At 43.5% G+C, this 18,919-nt stretch overlaps 1 protein-coding gene across 1 annotated transcript in view; it reads right to left on the bottom strand.

Moving 5' to 3' along the window:
- The window catches only part of LOC137452741 (cytosolic phospholipase A2 epsilon-like), a 49,606-nt gene extending 30,687 nt beyond the window's left edge, over positions 1-18,919 (bottom strand). The window contains exons 1-3 of the mRNA XM_068161392.1: positions 18,813-18,919; positions 18,390-18,476; positions 8,764-8,839 (exon numbers count right to left, since the gene is read on the bottom strand). Of these exons, the coding sequence (XP_068017493.1) occupies positions 8,764-8,839; positions 18,390-18,476; positions 18,813-18,839 (190 nt within the window). The 5' untranslated portion in view covers positions 18,840-18,919. The remainder of the gene's footprint in view (positions 1-8,763; positions 8,840-18,389; positions 18,477-18,812) is intronic.

The raw sequence follows: 18,919 nt of genomic DNA, 5'->3' as shown, positions 1-18,919 counted from the left end.
TGTTTGCTGTTCGTCATCAGACTTTTTAACAAGCATTGTACTCAAATAACTATTCACAGTATGGCACATTTGGAAAAAATACAGTCCTAGCTGGTAGACAGAACAATGTGTATGGCCAGGACCTTTGTATTGCTCCTTATCAACATTGTTTGAGCTCTTTTCAGAACTGGCAGGAGAAGAAACTGCAGCTAATGCACCAGGGAGTGAGCCTCAGCCCTTGGGAGGGATTGGGCGTAAATTGCCTCGGCAGCAATTCAACCTTGTGAGAAATCTTAAAAGAATCAGGTTTGAGTCTGATTCAGGTAATAAACATCTGGCATACCTGGTTATTAACCCTTCACAATGGAAAATTAATTATTCCAGCTACCTAGATCTCCTTAGGTGGGGTAGCAAAGGAGAGGCCTACCAGAAGTACAGTTGATCTTCAGGAGGTCAGTAGGTAGCTGGAGCCTCTTCCTTGGGTGTACTGATGCCTGAAAGATCTGGAAGCCATTTCCTACTCCAGGTCTTCCCAGGTAAAATTAAGTGACAGAAAGGATTTGAATCTTGTGAATGAAGGGATTGTACCTGCACTTTCTATAAAGAATCATGTTTCTTAGATCATGAACCAAGCAAACACCAAAGAGATTCTCAGACTTTGGACAGGAACTTCTCCAGAGGCAACTGGAAGGGCTGATCCATCCTGTGGTGTAAACCTAGGCTTTGAACATGACCTTGAAGATGAGGTGAGGTGAAAACACTAGGATGAAGTACATCCTTTTCCCATGGAGAAAGGGGACTATGCTATATATGGTTTTGCCACAATTCAGCTACAGTCCCTACTGATGAGGACAGGTTACTTTTCCCCCATAAAATTTCAGTGGCTTTCTATATTTTCCTTGAGTTGCAGAGGTAGTATCAGCTATTCCCCAATATTCCCCTATTCCTCTAACTGAGCTTCAGTATTTTTTACAGAAGTGGCAGTTCACTTGAAGCCAGGATAAGCTGTGAGGTGAATGGTGGGACAGATCAAAAATAACAGGATAGCTGGATGTCTGCTGCATACTCAGGAGCCTGTGATACCCTCAGGTACCTGACTACCAGCTGTTTCTGCTCGCTCTTATCCCTGCAAACAAAAGCATACCAAACAGCTACTGATAATTGTCCACTGCTACCTGAGAGCTAATACGAAAATGGTGTTTGCATTTTCTTCGTGCTCTAATTCTAATTCAACTGCTGGGTATCATTAGCAATTTCATGCCAGGCCAGGCCCTTAGTTTGGTGAATGTGTTGCAACTTCGTGCCCCGATGACATAATGTTACCCCGTGTAGATGCTGAGACATCTGAACTCTCAGTCTCCTTGGCACTCAGCACTAGGTGACCCTGATATCCTTACCCATTTTTCAACAACTTCTGCTTCAATTACGTTTGTTTGTTGGTGGGACTATTTCTTACCTCTGTCTTCAAGCTAAAAATTGGCTAAAATTCGGTACTGAACTGAGAAGTTGAGAACTGCAGCCAGATGGTTCCTGCTCTGTGAGTGTGGTTCTAGGACACGTATCTGAAATGAACCACCACATGCTAAAATGATTCATCTCCATCACAAGTAGGGAGGAAACCACAGCACTGAAAACCAAAGCGTGTAAGAAAACCTACTCTCATAGGAACAGTGAATATAAACTATGAAATCCCATCTGTCCTGTTACTGCATTTCATAACATCAAAAGGAAGAAATAATTTTCTCCTAGTGAATTCCTCTCCACCTGCACAGACAGGTTCTTCTTGAATCCTAGTTTACTACTAAAAGGAGAACAGCCACTCCCATTTCTCAATCATCAGATGTGGTCTCCAGGGAAATTTTCCCTTGCCAGCATAGTGTGATGCAAACCACACAGGCCAAGTGATGAGTCCTCCACTTGGGTCACAACAGCCCCATGCAACACTACAGTCTTGGGGAAGAGTGGCTGGAAAGCTGTCCAGGACAAAAGGATCTGGCTGCCTTGGTTGACAGCTGACTGAATATGCGCCAGCAATGTGTTCAGGTGGCCAAGAAGGACTACATCATCCTCGCCTGTATCAGTAAGATTGTGGCCAGCAGGAGAAGGGAAGTGATTGTGCCTCTGGTGCCCAGCACTGGTGACACTGCACCTCAAACACTGTGTTCAGTTTTGGTCCCCTCACACAAGAAAGTCATTGAAGTGTTGGAGCAGTCCAGAGAAGGGCAACAAAGATGATGAAGAGCCTAGAGAACAAGTCTTATGAGGAGTGGCTCAGGGAACTCGGATTGTTTAGTCTGGAGAAGGAGGTTGAGAGAAGACCTCACTGCTCTCTACAACTCCCTAAAAGAAGGTTGTCATGAAGTGGGTGTTGGTCTCTTCTCCCTAGGTATCAAGTGATAGGACTAGATGAAATGGCCTCAAATTTTACCAGAGGAGGTTTAGATGGGATATTAGAAAAGAAATTTCTTCTCTGAAAGATTGATCAGGCACTGGAATGGGTTGTCCAGTGAGGTTACCATTTCTGGAGGTGTTCAAAAAAGGTGCAGACAAGGTCATGGTTTAATGGCCATGTTGGGGCCAGGTCAGTGGTTCAACTTAGAGGTATTTTCCAAATAGAACAATTCTATGATTCCATGAAACACGAAGAAGTTACCTCCAGATGCTGTCTAAGAGCCGATTTGAACTGAACTCTGTTCTCTAAGCTATCCACATGAAACTCTCATCTGTAAGTGTAATAATAATACTCTCTGTAGATTGTTTGTAGGAATAACAAATGCTCAGAGATGTACTGTGCTCCATCGTTGAAGTCTTTTACCAGGAATGTGGTCCCATGTGAATGAGGTCTCCACTATTTCCAGCCACTTAAGTTGAGTAGCAAAGCAGGACTTGCTCCCTGGAGTGCAGACTCAGTGGGTGCAATACCTGCTGCAGTTACAGAGCAAAGCTTTCTCACCCTGAGTCACCTCTTTCTCCTGTGCCACCAGCCTGCATTCTTGGGGCTGGACCATGAGCATCACCTGCACTAGGTGTATTCTCCCTAATTTGCTTACATTTATTTTACCTAGCAAAAAAAACTCTGATGACTTTGGAGGATCACTCTGATTTGCAAAGGCTCCAGAACTGACTCAGTCTTTTGAATGCATAGAAGAGAAGCTACTGATCTGAAAATAAAAGGAAGAGTACAGGGTATGATTGTTTTGCCCTCCCAGCCATGACCAACAGGTTTTTCTTTCATAGCTGAGAGCTTCGACAGACACTTGATTTCTACAGTCAGAATATATACCTGGTAAGCAGTCACATTTCAACCCCCACACCTTGCAAGATTTCACCATGTCCTACCTCAGCTCTATCAGCTGCATCATGGAGATCCCACGACCCACACTCTCTTGAACTGGCAGGACAACATCCAGAAAAGATGTTTCTGCCTCTGAGAAGATATCTGAAACTCCCTCCAAATAGTTTCTTACTGGAACATACAGCTCAAGTTCACCTCTGTAGTCCAGGTAGCGTGTGGCAAATGCCCAGTACCAGTGAGGCATTTTTCACCCACGTTGGCTGCAGTTTTAGATTGAGGAGGGGAATTTCACTGCAAAGCAGGTGTCAGACTGTAGGGTCCCATAAACTTCAGGAGAACTGCTTTCTTTCTAGCATGCCCACTACCACCCCAGCCTAACTTTGTGTGAGCATTGAAGCTTGATGGTGACAGGGTGAGTGTAAGTGACCTCATCTGGACACCCACCTCTTTAGTGCCCACAGTAAGATCAGGGAGTGCCAGAAATGTGTGTTTGAATCTGACCTATGATTACAAACTGGCATAAAGGTCAGTTAGGAACACAGTGAAAATTAATTAGCTCAGGTCTGTCAGGAGCATTTGCATGGTAAGTTAAGACAGAAATGAGCTGAACATTACCTAAGCATAGAGAAGCCCACAGAAGTGGTGGAGTGACTGTAGGCATATGAAAAGGGCTAATTGATCTATTGAAGAGGAGCCCAGTGCTTTCATTTTGGTCTTGGGTTTGTTTTTTTCCTTTGTGTGAAAACAAGTGTAATCTTTGCCAAGCTCCACCAGCACATGCTGCCTACAGGCCAAGGTGTAACAGCAGATTTCAGAGTAAACTGAGACTCCATCCCAGGCTTGCGAAACAGACAGCGCACAGGTATTGAGGTGCACGCTTGAAAAACACCCACGACCAAGCTGGCTGCACATGACAGTGAGGAATGTGAGTGGAACTATATAGAAATTGGTGTGCTCTGAAGCCAGGATTTGACAAGTTACAGAATCAGAATCACAGAATCACCAAGGTTGGAAGAGACCTCAAAGACCATCAAGTCCAACCTGTCACCCAACACCTCATGACTAAACCATGGCACCAAGTGCCAAATCCAATCCCCCCTTGAACACCTCCAGGGATGGTGACTCTACCACCTCCCTGGGCAGCACATTCCAATGGCTAACAACTCTCTCAGTGAAGAACTTTCTCCTCACCTTGAGCCTAAACTTCCCCTGGCACAGTTTGAGACTGTGTCCTCTTGTTCTGGTGCTGGTTGCCTGGGAGAAAAGACCAACCCCCTTCTGGCTACAACCTCCCTTCAGGTAGCTGTAGACAGCAAGAAGGTCACCCCTGAGTCTCCTCCTCTCCAGGCTAAGCAACCCCAGCTCCCTCAGCCTCCCCTCATAGGGCTCGTGCTTGAGACCTCTCCCCAGCCTCGTTACCCTTCTCTGGACACATTCAAGTGTCTCAACATCCTTCCTAAACTGAGGGGCCCAGAACTGGACACAGGACTCAAGGTGTGGTCCTAACCAGTGCTGAGCACAGGGGCACAATGACTTCCCGGCTCCTGCTGGCCACACTATTCTTGATGCATGCCAGGATGCCATTGGCCTTCTTGGTCACCTGGGCACACTGCTGGCTCATGTTCAGCCAGCTGTCAATCAGAAGCCTCGGGTCCCTTTCTGTTTGGCTGCTATGGCCAAAGGACCTGGCTGTCTGCACTTGCAAGAGAGAAAAATAGGGGAATGGGCAGGTTTTAGCCAGGTGGAGGTGAACAGAAACTCACACCAGCAGATAACTGCATGTGCTTAGAAAGATGGAAAGCCAGCACACAGGCAGGCAAAGCAAGTCATAGAAGCTTCTGCAGCTGTTTGTAAATGTGGCTTGCTCCTGAATTTGATGCTGTAAGAAAAAAAGATCAAGGGAAATCTGAAACATGTTATCAGCAAAACTGTCAGCCTTCCACTGAGGTCTCACAGTTAGGTAGCACCTGTATCAGCTGCTCATAATCCATTTTCCAGGGCAAGGGATCATATTGCTGAGACAAGGCTTGGTAAACAGCATTTTCTAATGCTCATCAGCACACATTAGCCTGTGCAGCTACTTTAGTTTAGTCAAGTACTTTCAAATGTCAAACCCAAAGCATTAAGCTAAAAATGACATAATTGTCCATGCAAAATCAAGCCCCTAAAAATTACAAGGTATCTTTTTGCATTGTACTGAAGTATTTAAATCACATGGCACCACACCACTTTTCCTGGGAGATTCCAGCTTCTTTGAGAGCACAGCCAGGTTGCTGCTTAGTCAACAAAGAGCCACTTAGTAGTTGTTTATCCCTTGTTCAATGGCATGCTGATTTACAGTGCTCCCTTGGGTATGACATCCTTAAGAAGCAGGCCCAAAGTCACAAAGTACCTGGGGCATTGCTGACAGAAAAGAGAAAGACATCTTTTTCTTTACCCCAACTCTTGTTTACTGGTAATTAACAAAAGCATCTGGAGATACTTCTCACTGCTTCTAGAACTGACCTCATATCTTAAACTTGGATCCCTCTACACATAATAAAAGATAACCCTTTTCAAAATGAGCACATCATCTAAATAGAGAAGAGAGAGAAAATATGTGGGAGAAGGTATTCTGTCACCCATGATTAATAGGGCAACAGAGGCACAGCCTTTGGATGATTTCCCTACATTTACGCAACAAGCCTGTTGGCAGAGCTACAAACCGAGCCCGGACATCTTGATCCCTTCCCCAGAGATGTAGATTTCAGTAACAATGGGAACTTCCTAAATATCTACATCTAATTATGTAAAACAACTTCTGAAATCCCACTGTCCTCAGGATGGAGGATGAGGTCGTAAGAGCAACACCATTTTCTGAGAATGCAGCATCATTTTACTTTGTGTAATCCCTTTGCATAAGCAGGTGAATCATGGTTCTTATCTTGTCATTTAATTTCCATTGTAGATCAAAGGTAACACGGCCAGAAATTAAATCAGCACTCCAAAAGGAATGAAGGTGAGGTCTTGGAGGTATGTGCAGTGTTTCACAGCTATGAAAAACAGTAGAAATTAATTTGACCTTCTCTATATCCTACAATACTTCTATCTTTTCAACCCAGTTAGTATTCCAGAACATGTGAACAGGACACTTCATTTTAGCCTGGAGAAGAGGAGGTTCAGGGGAGACCTTATTGCTCTCTACAACTACCTGAAGGGAGGTTGTAGACAGGAGGGGGTTGGTCTCTTCTCCCAGGCACCCAGCACCAGAACAAGAGGACACAGTCTCAAGCTGCACCAAGGGAGGTTTAGGCTGGAGGTTAGGAAGAAATTCTTCATAGAGAGGGTGATTGGCCATTGGAATGGTCTGCTGAGGGCAGTGGTGAAGTCACCATCACTGGAGGGTTTAGTTGATTAGATGGTGTTGGGTGATAGGTTGGACACGATGATCTCGAAGGTCTCTTCCAACCTATTCTATTCAGCTGCAATATGAACAACAGTGACATCCTTGCTCTTGAAATCCCAAAGTGAGTGGAATACAATGAAGTGGAAGTCAAGAAGTTTTCTTTGAGGAATATTTTTGCTCTATCAGAAGATGAAGATAAAAACAAATAGGGAGAAAATGTGGTCATCTCTAAATTATTCAGTGGAAGTCAAGTAATGATCAGTGGGAGAAAACAAGGAGGTATTCTGCCATGTCCTTGGCCTTCCTCAAGGTGATGACTTGGTGCCTCATGCAAAGATAGAACTAGCCTACCAGCTAGTAAAGAGCCTAGTCCACAGTAGTTTTCTGAAGCAAAACCTGAGTTTTCAGGCTTAAGTAGTCTGAAGCAGAGCTGCTGGTTTACTGGCAAGACAGGATGTCTCATCTTATTTCTTTGAAGAAGTTGTGCCTGTCATAGATATTGTCCAAGTTTCTAACTTCAGGGAATGTATCAAGACAGCCTGAGAGTCCTTGACATGTGACTTACATTCCTCTGACAGCTTTGGTAACTGCACTGAAACCACCACATTTTGGAGTACCATAGCTAAAGAATTGACTCTTGGCCTGTTCAAACAGCAATTGTAAATGATTTTTCACCTTGATAGATCCTCTAGCTCTACTAAAAATATTAAAAAATGGGAAGACAGAGGAGTGAAGTAACATGTTACATGAAATGTTGAGCAGTGGAGAAGCTGTGGTGTTAGTGAACCTCAGCACAATCTCCCAAAACAGAAAGAAACTGCACAGAAAAGGGAGGAAAAACATTATGTTAAAGGAATATGCAATACTGTAGTGATTCCTGACCCAGCATGTTCATGAGGCACATAGAGGAATCACAGAAGAAAATTCTCCATAGAAAATCCTCTGTGGAAGTGTAGCACCAAGTAAAGCCTGACCAAATACCACACATTTTCAGAATACTTTGCATGAAAGCTGTAGTGTACTATGTACTGCAGCCCCCAAAGAACTTCTGTTATACATCTTTCAGTGGGGTATGGATGTCAGAGTCATGCATAACAACGTGGCTGCTCAGGCCAGGCACACCTTACACCTCACATATGCTCATGTACCTCACTGAACTTCTAAGATGTGGTGAAGCACTTCAGAGCAAAGAAATACGAGCAACTCAGATGTGTAACAATTTCAGGCCTGTATTCTGTGTATTTGTTATGGACATGGGATATAAGCGCCCAGATATTAAAACTGGGGTTAGGATGTTTTCACACCTCTTAAACAGCCAACCTGGCTGATGAAAGTCTTAAAGCCTAAAGATTTAGTTGATGCCCTACCTGACATTGACCTCTTACTGAATTCTTAAACCCAAACAACAAAAAGAAACCCTCTGTAAATAGATCTTCTGTGGCAGAAACTGGCTTTGAGTGCAATTTCTTAGGTGGTGTGATTTCTCTGGTTTTCTGTTTGTGCAGTGGCTAGCTGTGGTGGTTTGAGCCTTAACTGGAACTTAAAAGCTCAGATGAGGGCAAGGCTGAAAATCCTTCCCCTGCTCCCCCCTCCTCCCTCCCAACAGAGGGGGGGGGGGGGGGGAGGGAAGGGAGGGAGCAAATCCACCAAGAAATAATTTGGAGTCAGCTTGGAAGTAGAGAGGTAAAGAGTTTTCTTTAAACAATATATATATAAGGTTCACAAGGGCAAGGAACAAGGATGCATGGGAGGGGAAAAAAAACAAGAATACAGAACCAGTCTCTCTGAAGAGGCATGGAGGCAGAAGGGAGAAGGATTAGGCCCGACCACGTGGCAGAGGAACAGGAAGGCAGCTGCAGTAGCTCTCATCCAGGAAGGCAGGAGCCAAAAAGAGAGCTAATGGCTGCAATGTCCTCCCTTTTATATCCTAGCTGGGCAGGGAGGGGCGAGTGGAACAGGGGAATACACCCTGCAGGGAGGGCAGAGCGCTGGCAAGCCCTTCCCCACTGTTCTCAGGGTGGGCATTAACCCATCACACTGATGGGGCTGATCCAGTAAACTCAAAGCTGCATAATGTCAGTAAAAAAAGTAATCTGCTACTTACAAAAATCTGCCTGATGAGCATTTCTCAACTTTATGATTCGTACAGTGAGCAGGGAGTAAGGTGACATTTCTTCCTGCTGAAAAAAAATAACAAAGAAGACATGCTTTAAATGTTGGGAACATGTATATTTTGTGATGACAATCAAACACTGAAAGGAATCCAGGTTCTACTGAAGCCATTGTTTCCAGTTGGCACTGCAGCAAAAATACAATAGGAAACCAAATGGACTTTCCCCACCAGCTATCAGCCTCTACAGTCTGAAGCTGCCTAAGCAAACAAAGTGTGGAAGGAGAGGATGAACAGAAAAAAAAAAAAGATATAAAGGAGGTAAATAAGCAGAGAAAGTTCAGTTAGCCAGATGCATTAAACCAGGCATGTGGCCATCAGCACAAAAGTCTATCAATCACAGATCTGAAAGGGAGGTTGCAGCCAGGAGGGGGTTGATCTCTTCTCCCAGGCAACCAGCACCAGAACAAGAGGACACAATCTCAAACTGCACCAGAGGAAGTGTAGGCTGGAGGTGAGGAGAAAGTACTTCACAGAGAGAGTTGTTAGCCTTTGGAATGTGCTGCCCAGGGAGGTGGTGGAGTCACCATCCCTGGAGGTGTTCAAGAGGGGATTGGACATGGCACTTGGTGCCATGGTTTAGTAGTCATAAGGTGTTGGGTGACAGGTTGGACTTGATGATCTTTGAGGTCTTTTCCAACTTTATTGATTCTATGATTCTATTAAATGCTCCAATTTTGGCTGGAAAAAAAAACCAGAGTGATCCTTTCAGGTTTTCTTACCTGTTTTTAAAAGTTATTTTCATGATAGGTGTCAAAGGATTAGCTTTAGCGCCTCAGGGAATGTCTCAGGCCACCAGGGCAATGCATAGTTTTAGACAAACACTCCAGGCTTCCCTTGTGGGAACACAGATTTTCCTTAGCAAGTGTGGTTATCTGATGGATAAGCATGGAGTAGTACAACAAAGTACATGGGTTTGACGCTAATGCGTCTCAAAGAAAGCTATCTCCAACTCCCTGTTGAGAATGTCAGGCCTGACCAACTGAGTCCATGGAAATTGTGCCAATCACATGTGCCTTAGGGGTTTTACATCTTCAGAGAACATGTCCAAGATGTCCATAACCTTTAGAGGTCACTTCCAACCCAAACCATTGTATGACTCTATGTCTAGCCAAAGCAACTAGTGCGTCAGCAGAGAATCAGGGGCTGACAGAATGTCAGGGGCTGGAAGGGACCTTGAAGGATCATTCAGTCCAACACCCCTGCCAGAGCAGGATCACCTAGAGCAGATCACACAGGAATGCATCCAGGCAGGTCTTGAATATCTCCAGAGAGAGTGATTCCACAGCCCCTCTGGGCAGCCTGTTCCAGTGTTCTGATGCAGAAAATGTGCAAAGCTTACAATGGCTGCAGCAGAGATGGCTGACTGCATTCCCTAGCTGTGGAAACATTTGTGGAAAATCTGTCAAAACAGCTGAAATTTATAGAAAGGGAAGAGGGTTGCATCATGGCTGTACAGACTGAATAAAAAAGGCTGAATCAGCACCAAGGATGGCTACCTGCATCATAATTGAGGAACAGAGGCAGCAAAAAAGGGAGGAATTTCAGAAATTTCAGACTATATTGAGTAATAAACTCTCAAGTTGACGTATGATTACAGTGGGAACAGGTCTTGTTAGCTAACTGGGATAATACAGTAAGACTCAAACTGTGCCAGGGGAAGTTTAGGCTGGAGGTGAGGAGAAAGTTCTTCACAGAGAGTGATTTGCCATTGGAATGTGCTGCCCGAGGAGGTGGTGGAGTCACTGTCCCTGGAGGTGCTCAAAAAAGGATTGGACGTGACACTTGAAGCTATGGTTTAGTTGTCATGAGGTGTTGGGTGATAGGTTGGACTTGATGGTCTCTGAGGTCTTTTCCAAGCTTATTGATTCTATGACTCTGTGACTGCAGTGAATGCTAGAGAATAAGAGGAAAGAAAACACTCTTTCAAAGTCCGTATGCTGACTGCATACAGATATGTTATCAGCAGATTCTGGCTTGCTTATCTCCACTAAGATGGGAAGATACTGAAAGTATAAGATATATTTTAAAAAGTGGCCTTGAGAGTGTCAGCTTATGGAATAGTAATGGGTTTTGTGAGGAATTCTGAGTAAAAGATCAACCAAACCAAAAGGGATTAAAATGAGGCAGATTTGGAACTAAGAAAGGGTCAGTTTGCACTTCTAATAGCAAGGGTCTGTAAAAAGTTATAAAATGATCAAACTAATTATGATGACACTTGAAGATCTGCAGAAAGATACTCAAAGAATACTGAAGGCAGAGTATGTATTGGGGTCAAGCAATAGGTGGCCACTTCAGAGACATGGAGATGAGGTGGAGGAAGAGGTGGAGGAAGAGGTGGAGGAAGAGGTGGAGGAAGAGGTGGAGGAAGAGGTGGAGGAAGAGGTGGAGGAAGAGGTGGAGGAAGAGGTGGAGGAAGAGGTGGAGGAAGAGGTGGAGGAAGAGGTGGAGGAAGAGGTGGAGGAAGAGGTGGAGGAAGAGGTGGAGGAAGAGGTGGAGGAAGAGGTGGAGGAAGAGGTGGAGGAAGAGGTGGAGGAAGAGGTGGAGGAAGAGGTGGAGGAAGAGGTGGAGGAAGAGGTGGAGGAAGAGGTGGCGGAAGAGGTGGCGGAAGAGGTGGCGGAAGAGGTGGCGGAAGAGGTGGCGGAAGAGGTGGCGGAAGAGGTGGCGGAAGGCAAACAGATCAATAATTATTTGTAAAGTCACCTCATGAAACAACAACAAAATGTAGGCAAAGTAAGAAGCACTTGTGAAAGTTAATGAAGGGAAGTTTGAAGAGATTATCTGAAGTGAAAATGGAAGAGTGCTGTTGGAAGATGATGAAATCCTTAGATGTTATCTGGGGTTTTTTTCTGAGAAATGTCTATTAAAGTAACAGAAAGAAACTCTCTAGTGAAATAAGAGAAAGTGCATTCACAGGTGCTGCTACTGGGACAAGAGTCAAAGATTGATCAAAAGGTCAAAGTATACAAAAATCAGTGAGACAAGACAGTACATCAGTGAAGTGTGTAAAGCATCAAACCACAGGGAACTCATTGACGCAAAAATCTAGCTCAGCCTTCCAAATCATCTCCATCTCTATGAGGCTGAAAAAGATGAAGGTCAGAAGAGGCATTTGCAAAAAAAAATGGCAGTAATTCTCAAGCTATGAAGTTATCCAATAAAATGACAAGAATGAAGTTTTGAGAAAATGCTGGGTGATTTAAAAGCGCGTTAAATAAAAGTTAAATAGTGCCTAAAATGACCATAGAATCACAGAATTGTTAGGGTTGGAAGGGACCTCAAGGATCATCTAGCTCCAACCCCCCTGCCAGGGGCAGGGACACCTCACACTAGATCAGGTTGCTCAGAGCCACATCCAGCCTGGCCTTCTAAACCTCCAGGGATGAGGCTTCCACCACCTCCCTGGGCAACCTGTTCCAGTGTCTCACCACCCTCATGGTGATGAACTTCTTCCTAAAATCCAATCTGAATCTACCCATTTCTATTTTTGTCCCATTCCCCCGAGTCCTATCATCACCTGATACCCTAAGAAGTCCCTCCTCACCTTTTTTGTAGCCCCCTTCAGATACTGGAAGGCCACAATTAGGTCTCCTTGGAGCCTTCTCTTCTCCCGACTGAATAGCCCCAGCTCCCTCTGTCTGTCTTCATAGGAGAAGTGCTCCAGCCCTCTAATCATCCTCTTGGCCCTTCTCTGGACACATTCCATTATGTCCACACCCTTTCTGTAATAGGGGCTCCAGACCTGGATGCAGTACTCCAGGTGTGGTCTCAACAGAGTGGAGTAGATGGGGAGAATCACCTCCCTCAACCTGCTGGCCATGCTTCCCTTGATGCAGCCCAGGATGTGCTTGGCTTTCTGGGCCATAAACCTTTGCCCAACCAGGAATCAGAATAGAATAGATGTTCAAGATCATCAAGTCCAACCCATCACCCAATGCTATCTGATCAACTAAACCATATGGCACCAAGTGCCTCATCCAGTCTCTTCTTAAACAGCTCCAGTGATGTCAGAATATTTTCAGTAACTTGACTCATTACAATGCTAATGCTTTTTGCTGTGAGGTTCAGAAGCAGCAGATACAAAACAACAAGAGGGCTATCAAGTGCTGAAAAAAAAAAGGGCTTTCTTATTATCAGGATATGAGAAGAAGAACTTAGCTTCTGGGTGAGGGTAGTCCAAAACTGAATAGGAAATTAACCACTATTGCTTCAAGTTGTACGTGGGACACAGGATATTTTATATGGCTATTTGCTCTAAACAAGGGAGGTAAGATTTCATTATCAGCATACAGGGTGAACTAGCTCTATGGTATTGTTTCAACCATTGTTAGACTTCCCTTTTTTTCTGCCAGGAAGGAATAACCTTGTCTTCTTACCTCAGCCTTAATAAAGACACTCATTGGGCTTGTCCATTTGTTTCTATACTAATCTCAAACAGGTTGCTCAAATTAGAGAAATACATAAACACTTCAGAGACCTATTTCAGGAGAAGTGAAAAGGTAAAAGTGATTGCATTTCATGTTGGTGCTCTCTCAGACTTCTTTAATGGCACCAGTCCTTCACCCAGCATTTTGGAGCATGTATTTTCAGATTGTCAGAGAGATGAATGAACTTCCATGACTTTTTAAGAAGTAGAATGACAGAAACAAGCTTGGCTCCTGCAAGTTGCATTTACACCAAGCCCCACTGTATGCTCATTCCTGAGTGCCACTCGGCAGGCTAGAGGTTATGTGAAGAATGCATCACAAGAACCTCATACTTTGAATGTAAATAAAGACAAATTGATAATAAATCCCTGCCATACTCTCTTAGGAAGGGGAAAATCTTGCCCCAGAACAATAGAACATACCCAGTGTTTCCTTGAAGAACAGTAAGATACTACACAGATTAGATAGCATCAAAGGGTTCATGTGGAATTTTGGTGTCTCAGGAAGATAACTTGGGGCAAAGTGCAGGAGTTTATTTAAATTTGAAGATCTTGACAAGGGAACAGTAGGGCAGAGTGCCTGATCAGTAGTCATGTGATACTTTAGGCTGTGCCTTTAAGACAAGGACAGCTGCAGAATTCTCTAGCTGAATGTTTAAGTGTAAAAAGGAAAACAAAGATCAATTCCAAATGAATTTCATTGGTCAGATGTGAGATGTGCCATAGCGAATATCACTAGCATTCTTTTTCTCACTCACTCCAGCTCCAGCTTCAGTCTGTCTGGCAGTTTGCTTCTTGGCCACAGAGCATGCAACAGACCCTGGACTACAACTGATAAGAATAACTAACTTTCTTAACAACTACTTTAAGCTAACAAATTTCCTTTAATATCCTTTTCTCTCTCTTTCTCCTTTTTCACCTAATTAACTACTAGCGGAAAGGGGAGTAGGGGGAGAGAGGTTTGGGGGGAACCCGAGTGGGGATTCTCCTTGGGAGGATGGGTGCTTGTGTTATTTTACAACATCATAGAAGAATTTACAGGAATACTGTGTATTTTATATATATTCATTGCATTTCATTATTGCTTGGATAATATAGCTTTCCATTCACTTCTCCGACTGGGTTAGCTGTGTTTTTATTGTTGGTCCGTGTGGGCTAAACCATCACACCACCACAATAGATCAGAAATCTGACTGAATAAGAAGCAAGAATTATTTCTCTCCTCCAGGAGAGCAGAGCTCCAAGTAGGGTCTGTGTAAGAGCAAGGTCTGTGAGCTGCACATGGAAACTCTGCCTACCAGGAGAAAAACCTCACTGTATTGCCTGAGAAATCTGAGTCCTGTGAGACAGCAAGATCCACACTACGTAAGCCAAAGCACACAGAATTGTTTAGATTGGAAGAAAAACTTTAAGGTCATCAAGACCAACTGTTAAGCCAACACTGCTAAGTCTACTGAAGACCACTAAGCCGTATCCACCTCAGCACCACATCTACACCCGGCATTCAGTCGTGGAATGAAGACCACAAAAGAGAGAATGGAAATGAGACTCAAGGAATCAACAACAGAGGGAAAGCTATTGATGTAAACCTGAGAGATATGTCTTTGATGTCAGAGAGTATGCAGCCAGGCAATTCATGGCTGAGGTTCCCTCAGCCTGAGCCTTGCTCCCTGGGTCTATTCACTGGGTCAGCATGGTTAATAGCAAAATAAACCATAATAATAACCTGGTGTTAGCCTGTTCCCAAGAACAATGATTCCTGAAAATTTGAAGGAGTATTAAAAATATTTTTACCTCTGCAGCCTCAACCTTTTTGCCAGCTAGAAAAAAAGTTTTCAAAGCACTCAGAACCAGTTTATACTCTGAACTCTTTTTGTTTTCTCTCATGTAACATGCAGAAAAACAAATGTAATCTGTTCTAGAAAACCCTTTCATCCCTTCCTTAGGGCAAAGGAGGAACAATATTCAGTGATCATCATCATAACAATAACTGGAGACATCAATGCCTTTGAAGAGAACTGCTAAATATTAAGCTATTAGCTATAAAGAAAATCTCTGAGACAATTGAAAGTAGGACTTATCCTCCTTGGAGAAGGCAGGTAAAGGAAAACGACTTCAGACAATACTTTGCTCATGGCCATGTGCCAGACATGAAAAACTACTCCAGAAAATTCAGAAAGCAAAATAATGTCTTCTAAGCTCAGGTCCCTGGTGCCATCAGTGGAAGTCATGCAACTAATCATCTTTTCCCTGTAGTCATCATTTCATTGTGAAAACACCCTGAACAACACTAATAAAAAAGGCAATTGTGTTGCTGCTGCTGTCATTTGCGTTACACTAGAAAACTGGTTAGTTCAGGGAGTTGGCAATGGCAATGTAATCAACTATCCATGAACGGCTGATTATCATAAACAGCCATTTTCAGCAGAAAATCTGCATTCCATATCAAGCTAGGAGCAGTTCCTGCTAGCTAGAATGGGGAATTACCATAATTTGAGAATCCACATTACAGAGACGAGCAAAACCTCTTGCATTGTGATTATGGACTATCTTACTTCTGACTGTTTATGATCTTTCTTTAGAATGTTTCATCTTTCCTGTATTTATGTGGAAGGTGCTAGAAGGCAAACTGTCATCTCAGGACTTCCTGAAACAGCTAATAAGATGCTTTCTTGAGGCTCCTATCCATTTTAAGATATGAAGGAGGTTTCACAAGATTATGTTTTCCTGAAAATTTAACAGTGGGGCATCTTTGGCTTTGCGCTGTAGGCAGGCTAAATGTCATGTGCTGCCCCTGGGCATGATTTTTATAAAGCAAATCCAGTAACAGTTCAGTTTATACACAGCTGCACAAAGTTCTCTCAGACTGAAGCAAGTACTGGGGCAAGTATTTGAGCATCAGCATTAAGGAAAGATTTGCACCACTTTATTCAAGATCTGCTATAAGCATGTTTTTCTTTATAACAGCTCAGACTAGAGATGATCCTCCTGTTGAGATGGCAAGCTAAGGCTTGCAAAAATACAAGGGAATTACTGAAAGCTGCCAAAGAAGCCTGGTGCCAACTTGCACAAGTCTGTGCCTTTAATGCCAAGCTTTATTACAGAGAGGAGAGGACATAGTCAAAGACAGGAGGTAAATAAAGAGCGTCTGAGAACACCTTGGTTGTTGAACACATGTCGATAACAACCAGTACTTTCAGAGGTTCCTTTAACAAGGAGAAATTATGACAAGAGCAATGAATTAAAGCTGTGGTAAGGGTCCCATAGCCCCTATGTGCAGGAGAAAATGGCCACTGGTTTTTTTTTCATATTATAGAATCATAGAACTGTTTTGGTTGGAAAAGAGCTCTAAGGCCATTGAGTCCAACCATGTTCTGGACACTAAAAATCTTTATATCAATGTTTTAGCTGTTTGGGTGGGTTGGATTGGTTGATGGGTTGGACACGATGAACTTGAAGGTCTCTTCCAACCTGGTTTGGTTTATTCTAATAAAGTTTATTCTAATAACTAGCATGTAACTACCTTGGTGGTGAAGAAGGCTTGAATGTTTTTAGCCATGGGTATTCCAAACCACAGCATGACTCTGGGATGAGTACGGTAAATCATTACAAAACCATTACTACAGAGACTGGGCCATTGCACTCCCTGATAGCTGGTTTTCCTGCTTTAGTCTGTTTCCTTGCTGAGCTTTAGCACAAACAGAGACAGAGCAAGTTATGAATGCCTAAATGTCATGTCAGTTTTGGTTGTGCTACTTTGTCATTCACATCAAGTTTCATGTCCCATTTATAAGTTGATCACCCTTTCCGTACACTAATTTCCATCTGTAGGAGCTGCCAGAATGCTGCTACCAAGAGATCAGTTTGATAAGGTTGTGACATCCATGAGCAAAATGATGTTATGAACTTTCTGTTGGTTTGGATGTCTGGTTTCACAAACAAGAAATTATACAGGTTTCCTATGGGCTATAAACAATTGAATTGCATTTGAGTCTAGAATAGAATAGAACAGAATAGAACAGAACAGAGCAGACCATGTTGGAAGAGACCTTTGAGATCATCAAGTCCAACCTATCATCCAACACTATCTAATCAACTAAACCATGGCACCAAGCACACCATCCAGTCTCTTCCTAAACACCTCCAGTGATGGTGACTCCACCACCACCCCCGGCAGCCCATTCCAATGGGCAATCACTCTCTCTATCAAGAATTTCTTCCTAACATCCAGCCTAAACTTCCCCTGAGTCAGCTTGAGACTGCGTCCTCTTGTTCTGGTGCTGGTTGCCTGGGAGAATAGGCCAACCCCCACCTGTCTACAACCTCCCTTCAGGTAGCTGTAGAGAGCAATATAAGGTCTCCCCTGAGTCTCCTCCTTTCCAGGCCAAGCAACCCCAGCTCCCTCAGCCTCTCCTCATAGGGCTTGTGTTCCAAACCCCTCACCAACTTTGTTGCCCTTCTCTGGACACATTTCAGCAAGCCAACAAGAAGTTATTGTTCTGTTTGGAGCCCCCCCCCAGTTTTAGTTTGAGACATCTTGACACAGTATACAGTCAGCTGCAAGATAACTGAGAGTGGAGATAAAAATCATCACTGATAGAGCTGGTACAAATTTGATGCAAATAAGTCTCTGTAACAGTCTCTGCAAAGGCTGTTAGAGATGGTCTTCTTTTGTGAAGAATTGCACAGTGATCAAACTGGGCATTTAGTCTGGAAAATGGCATTAATGACCAAAACCCAAAGGATCACTGATACTCTGACTTTCCAACATTGGCATTGTTCACCATGCTGGGTCAAAACTCTGTTCAAGTCAACAGAGATAGCATTAAAAGAAGGCCAAAGTCAGTCCCATTTTAGCACTAAATTGAGAACATTTTCCTTAAAGAATAAAACCATGAAAGCAACTCACCTTGCAATAGACAAAGGAATGGTGTTTAAAAACCCACATAATGGCATGCAGAAGTTTTACTCAAAGAAAACTGTATTTCATTAAATGTTTCTATTTCTACATAAGCATATGAATCTTCAGTAACCAAACTTGGGGGGGGGGGGGGGGGGGGGAATAAAATTCATACCCTCCTCAAAAAAAAAAATTGTTTACTTTCATCTAATTTTAGTTTGCTGAAGTTGGTACCTTAGCATCAACGTTGCTTGGGGCTATGGAGTCCATCATCCGTTTTCTTTCTTCATTTTCCAAGTGACTTGACTTGTTGCTTGAATGCTATTGAGGAAAGGAGAACAAAGGATTTAAAAAGAGAGCAAAGACCAAATTTTCTATTTACTTCAACTAGTCCATGTGAAATTGCAATGTGGAATGGGCAACTCACAGCTCCTCACTGCTTGTGGTGGATAAAATGAGTGTGCCAGGAAGTGGCAGCTGTTTCTCTGCTATATGGAAAGATCCTAACTGCAGGTTCTGGTAGCTGCTAACAGCCAAGAAAGGACAGTCTTGTTTTTCTAGAGATTTATGTCCAACAGGGAACTTGACTTGTTTAGAATCTATGGGCAGATCTGAATCAAATACACTCCTGCCAGGGTTTTTCTATTTTCCACTCACCTGAGAGACGGCAGAGGCTGATGCCATCAAGATCACTGCTGCATTAAAGGCAGGTGCTGTTAATAGCACCTGAGTATAAGACTCCACAGTTGCCAGTGCCTCCTGAA

Source organism: Melanerpes formicivorus, unplaced genomic scaffold (genome assembly GCF_026170545.1).
Source record: "Melanerpes formicivorus ecotype bairdi unplaced genomic scaffold, bMelFor1.0.p_v2 SCAF_58, whole genome shotgun sequence".
Taxonomy (NCBI): Eukaryota; Metazoa; Chordata; class Aves; order Piciformes; family Picidae; genus Melanerpes; species Melanerpes formicivorus.
Note: the sequence above shows the minus strand (reverse complement) of the source record. Positions and strands in the feature narration are given on the sequence as shown.